At 42.2% G+C, this 6,302-nt stretch overlaps 1 protein-coding gene across 1 annotated transcript; it reads right to left on the reverse strand.

Annotated features, from left to right (window-relative positions):
• Window positions 1-2,909: 2,909 nt before the first annotated feature.
• On the reverse strand, window positions 2,910-4,709 carry LOC308173154 (ninjurin-1-like). The gene is made up of 3 exons (XM_080548136.1): window positions 4,541-4,709; window positions 3,293-3,454; window positions 2,910-3,075 (listed from the first exon to the last, which is right to left on the reverse strand). The coding sequence occupies exons 1-2, from the start codon at window positions 4,692-4,694 to the stop codon at window positions 3,312-3,314; spliced, it is 297 nt and encodes a 98-aa protein (XP_080404262.1). The 5' UTR covers window positions 4,695-4,709; the 3' UTR covers window positions 2,910-3,075; window positions 3,293-3,311.
• Between the last annotated feature and the right edge of the window lie 1,593 nt (window positions 4,710-6,302).

The raw sequence follows: 6,302 nt of genomic DNA on the forward strand, positions 1-6,302 counted from the left end.
AAAACTTCATTTTAGAATTGCATGTTTTCTACTGTGCATGAAATAAGAACAATTTACAATATGGTAAAAAAACGTTCTTCATTAAAAAATGTAAGAATAAAAAAAGGGAGAAGAGAAACTAAGACAAAATCAGGGCTTAGGTCTAAACAAGGTATGAAACACTTAACACAATATAAAACACATTTACTGTATCTTGCATAGATCTGAGATATGTATATATTCAGGGTTCGAGTTATAAGCTGATCTCTGTGGGGGTCTCCAAAATAACAGTGCGAAATGTTCTCATGCACGCGCGAATCATGCCCACACAGCGATGGGACTTACAAGTTTTAATTAGCTATAGGCAGTAGCGGATTAAGGTGGTCAGTGGCCCTAGGCTACTCCTTTGTGTGAGGACCCCCCGCCCCCATACACAAGCCTCCCCCCTCCCCAAAATATACAACTCACGAGCACCCTGCACACACACCACTCATAATGCTTTACCATAAAACACTTAAACACTTTAATACCACAATAACACAACAGTGTTAATAATGCAAAGAATAAAAAAAAAACGTTCAGTGCATTCAGTTCTGTCTCTATTGCTCTCCTCTCCCGTTGTCTCTCTGTTACTGTCCTGTTGTCCGTCTCTCTGTTGCTCCCCTCAGCTCTAAATGACAGAAATGAATTAGCTAATTAGTTGGCATGTAAACATATAGTTAGGGTTGGGTACAGTTTGGGTTTTATTCGATACCGGTGACAAATCGATACTTTAAAAACGGTACCGGTACCGAAACATCATCCTCATCCTCATCCTCCTCCTCAAATACCAACATATCCTGACGCTACAGCTGCAGGCTAATCATTTCACCACATCAACAGCCCCACATGAAACAACAGCTATAAAAGCGATAGTCACACATGTATCTCGGCCAATAATTGTGTTATTTTTGCTATACAGAAGGAGCGAAAAATACATGTACACTAGGTTAGTAAAAAGTAAAAGCCACCTTACCTTTACGGAGACAAGATAGACCTGTTTGGTCTGTTTTCAGTAGGCTGCGGTCGCGGTCCTGGAACCCATGATGCTGACGTCCGATGTCCTTTCTTTATCCAAGATTGGATGAACGGGAGAGGGTAAAAAAATGGCCTTTTTTTGGGCGGCATGGTAGCTACTGTATGTATATACTCCTGTATAGCTAATGAATGAATGTTTGCTTCTCAATAATAGGCTAGGTGCACGATCTCACTACTTCCTGAAAGGCAACTGGTATATGAACATATCCTGTCTCACTCTATTGGTTTAATTGATTAATCAGCTGTGCACTGTGTGTTCCAACGGTTTACCGCACAGCTGATTAATCAACCTTTTGCTGTTGCACAATATTCTACTGCGCCCCATGGTGTCTTGGTGGTGAAGTGCAGGCAGTCAAAGGCCTACTGTCATTCACAGGAGATTAATGGTGCGCGTAGCTCTTTTGGAAAACGTGTTTATTTTACAATATTTATAATATAAATTGAATAATATTCATTACATTGACATTTTGATCAAATAATAGTTGTGGTAATGTATTATTAGCGACCCCCACAGATTTTTGATTTTACTGCCTTCATGGGAGCTCAGAGAGTCTCAGACCATCTCTATGGGAGCTCAGCTCCCATTGGCTCCCACATAACTCGAACCCTGTATATATTACATGTAAGGCAACATGCAAATTCAAGTCTTGACACAGAGGGTGGTAGTTTGGTAACCGTAAACTGTACAGCTATTTACTGACCACTAGAGACCACTGCAGTACTGCCTGGATAAAGCTAGGGCCTGCGGCATAATGAATAGTGTGACTGTGACTACAACAATAGGAGCTGTGTGGACCCAGAATCTAAAACACATGGACACATTTCATTCCAAAACATGAGCAGGCCTCTACTGCATTAATGAAGGCAGTTGAGAAGAGGGTGATTTGGGCTTCAGCTATAAGAGACTACAGGAGTCACATCTGCCAGTGTGTATGGTACAGAGCAAAGAAACACACACACACACACACACACACACACACACACACACAGAGAAGCAGGGTCTATACGGGCTGAGTATTTCTAGAACTACATGTCTCTGTAAACTGAGCGACATAATACCTGATGTAGTAGATTACATTTGAAAAGGCAATCAATTAATGTCATTGGTCATAGCAGTGACACCAGTAAAATGACCAGAAGATGTCTGTCTGGATGCCAAATATTTCCACAAACATATTGTGGATCTGTAACCTACAGAACATTGTTAACCTAGAATGCACCAATAATAATAATAATAATAATAATAATAATAATAATAAAATAATTGTCCAACCTGTATATTGTAACTGAATGTAATTTCTCTGTTGCCACTCCCTCCCCTGTCCTGTTCACCATTATGAATGTGATTCGTAACCCTAACCCATAAAAATATGATTCTTTCATATTCTGGACTTGTTCAGTATGGAGAAATTCTGGGGATTTCAACAGGGACTCAACAGCTGGATATTTGTGGGAAATGAAAGTGTTGCGTGCTTCTTTATTCTATCGTGTGTACGTGTGTGTGTGTGTGTGTGTGTGTGTGTGTGTGTGTGTGTGCTAGTGTATGTAGGAGGTATACAGGACATACGGTGACACTGAACATATAGCCAACAAGTAAAGAGAAATAATCTGTACTGTTAAGTATAAGTGGGTTCTAACAATGAAGTGTAACTTGTGTATTAACAACATACACACACACACACACACACACACACACACAACACACAGAGAAGCGGGGTCTATAAAGGCAACACCTGATGTCGTAGATTACATTTGAAAAGGCAATCATTTCATGTCATTGGTCATTGAGCAATCTAATGCTCTCACAACAAGTATTATAACAAGACATAGTAGTAACACCCTGACATGAGTTAAAATGACCAGAAGATGTCAATGCCAGACTGGGAGACTTCCTTACTGACTGGCTGTGGATATGAAGAGTCTGTGCAAACTGTAGAGTTGATCCTGTCTGTCTTTGGGGACACAGAGAAGTTGACAGCTTAAGGCTTATGGAAGACTGGAATCCTGATGTTCACTGGCCTGTAAGGGAACATGAACACAGCTTTAGTACAGCTCAAATATTCCTGTATGAGACAGTGAGCATATATTTCAGGTACATACAATGCTCATAAAAACCTGGTAATATGAGTACATGTACAATAATCAAGAACTTCTAAATGATCAACATTAGTACATGGTCCATAGCTATATATACACAAACACGATGCCCTTATATACCTGTGTAATAGCAGGTTACCTTGGGTCAGGGAGAACTGTTAGGCGCTTGCTTTGGGCCGCTGGACGCCAAAGGCTGTGACAAAGATGTTGACGACGACGATGATGAAGACAAATGCTGTGGCAATGTTCTCCATAATGTTCAGCTTGAAGTGCATGTTTTCATCATTAAGGTTCCACTTCACTGTAGAACAAGACAAACATCAAAGCACGGTGCATTAACTTAGTCACTCCAACATCCTCAAGTCTTCAAAGCAGAGAGGGTTCTACATCAGTAGAGTTTCTACATATATGTTTTGAAGACTGGCGTCAAAACAATCATTTCAGTCTTGTCAAATGATGTATGGTATCACACTAATTGTCAAGCAAGGTCAGGTGAACAAACAGCTTGTGACATTTGCTGCCCTCAGGTGAATCATTATCTATTAAGTAAATGTCGTTCATTTTATAGTTGACTGCCTCAGTCACTGGAGAGGAGGGAAGTCCTATGTTGTGATGGTAGAGAGGACGCAGGTTTGCATTTTTCACACGCTGACTCAGTACAAACACACCTCCCTATAACGAAAGTCATTCACCCTCAGGTCTTTTTATTGAGTTCTTCTAATTGGAAACAGATTACATTAGAGAGAACACAAATGTGACCGCAGCTGGTGAAACCGGGAACAAGTCAGCAACCAATCAAATTGTTCTAACTTTTATTCTGAAAAATGTATTTCAACGTTGTTGAAAATCAATGACACACTCGTTAGTCAAGTCAAAATATTGCAATGCAATGGATTCGTTGAGTAATCCCCACTGCTACCTAGTTAACTTTAACAATACTTAACATTGTTAGCAGGCTCACAAAACAAGCTGTGTTAGTTGACTAGCGAGTGTGTCAGTGATTTTCAACAACATCGACATTTACTTAAATTTTTCAGAATAAAAGTCTGAACATTTGATCGGCTGCCGGTTTCACCAGCTCCTGTCACAAATGCACAAAACATTCATTCTCTAACTCCCACACACACAAATGGAGCCACTGGCAGGGAGACATAAGAACAGGTTGGGGTGTTAGAGTTGTTTCAGCAGAGCCATTCCCAGGCAGCTCTAGAGGCAGACAACGCTTGCCAGAATCAATTCACTTCATTCATAAACTAGGCTCAGTTCCTTGGGGTTTGAATCTAGTCCCAGAGTTGGGGAGGAAGATCAATACTTAAGACAAATTCTGTTTTAATGCCTTATCAGCGCGGAGGAGGAGGAGGAGCATAACGGTAAGACAGAGACCTACCGATGAAGATGAGCATAATGCCCACAAGGACCTGCAGGCTGATGGAAATGCTTATGAGGGTGATAAGGGGGGTGTAGAAGGTGAAGTCGGGGCCCTGCTCCATCACAGCCTTCAGCTGGGAGGCGTTGGCCATGAGCAGAGCCACATCCAGCATGCTCTCTGCTGCACTCTTCTTGTTGGCGTAGTGGTTCATGTTTAGAGGCCGTCTCCGCCTTGGCAAGTCATCTTGGAGCGGATCCTGAACACAAACATTGACATCATCAGTACGACACGTATACATACAGATCTAACAAAGACACATTACCATTGGGACATAGTGGACATACAAGCTATTATAGCTGTTGTATTATAAAACTACCATAACTATTTCCACAAACATATTGTGGATCTGTACCCTACAGAACATACTTAACCTAACCACCAATAATAATCAATAAAAAAAGAATTGTATTGATTATTGTCCAACCTGTATATTGTAACTGAATGTAATTTGTCTGTTGCTACTCCCTCCCCTGTCCTGTTCACCATACTTGTTCAGTATGGAGAAATTCTGGGGATTTCAACAGGGACTCAACAGCTGGATATTCGTGGGAAGTTAAAGTGTTGCGTGCTTCTTTATTCTAACAGGAACTGATGTGTATGAACCACAGAGAGGAAGAGAGGTCAAAACTTTTTATTTGTTTATTTCCTTCTGCTTCCTCCAAACCAGGATATACATACTGAAGGACAAGAGGAAGGTTGCTGTGTGTGTGTGTGTGTGTGTGTGTGTGTGTGTGTGTGTGTGTGTATGTAGGTATACAGGACATACAGCGGCACTGAACATATAGCCAACTAAAGTAAAGAGAAATAATCAGGATTGTTAAGTATAAGTGGGTTCTAACAGTGAAGTGTAACTTGTGTATTAACAACAGAATGATAGAGATAACTGATATAATATGGCATTGGCACCGTAATCAAGAAAGTAGCTCTTGTCCAACAACACCGTGCCCTCCATAAGCATTGGAAAGAGGAAGCACAGAACTATCTCCTTGACCCCCACCAATCCGGCTTTAAGGCTGGGCACTCTACTGAGACTGCTTTCCTTGCTGTCACAGAGGCTCTCCACTCTGCTCAAGCTTCCTCACTCTCCTCTGTTCTCATCCTCCTGGAGCTGTCTGCTGCCTTCGACACAGTCAACCACCTGATCCTTCTCTCCACCCTCTCAGAACTGGGCATCTCTAGCTCTGCACTCTCCTGGTTTGATTCCTACCTGGCTGATCGCTCCTACCAGGTAACTTGGAGAGGATCACTGTCCTCTCCACAAGCCCTCACCACTGGGGTCCCCCAGGGCTCTGTCCTAGGGCCCATACTGTTCTCCCTGTATACCAAGTCTCTTCGCTCTATAATTTCTTCAGATGGGTTCTCCTACCACAGCTACGCAGACGACACTCAACTTTTCCCCCCTCTGACCTACAGGTGGCAACACATGTCACTGTGTATCTTGCAGACATCTCTGCATGGATGTCGGCCCACCACCTCAAGCTCAACCTTAACAAGACTGAGCTACTCTTCCTCCCCGGGAAAGCCTGCCCTCTCCAAGACTTCTCCATCACCGTGGAGAACTCTACTGTAACCCCCTCCCAAACAGCAAAGAACCTTGGAGTGATCCTTGACAACCACTTATTCTTATCCTTAGCAAACATTGCAGCGACAGCACGCTCCTGCAGATTCTTCCTCTACAACATCAGAAGGATACGACCATTCCTCACCAAAGAAGCAGCTC

Source organism: Nansenia antarctica, assembly GCF_963989245.1.
Source record: "Nansenia antarctica genome assembly, chromosome: 18".
Classification (NCBI taxonomy): Eukaryota; Metazoa; Chordata; class Actinopteri; order Argentiniformes; family Microstomatidae; genus Nansenia; species Nansenia antarctica.

Bases quoted from the DNA above. Each gene is read 5' to 3' on its own strand.
- LOC308173154 (XM_080548136.1), bottom strand. From the start codon at position 4,694: ATGCTGGATGTGGCTCTGCTCATGGCCAACGCCTCCCAGCTGAAGGCT. The intron at 3,455-4,540 runs GTAGGTCTCTGT...CTTGTTCTACAG, and splicing joins CATTATGCTCATCTTCATCG to TGAAGTGGAACCTTAATGAT.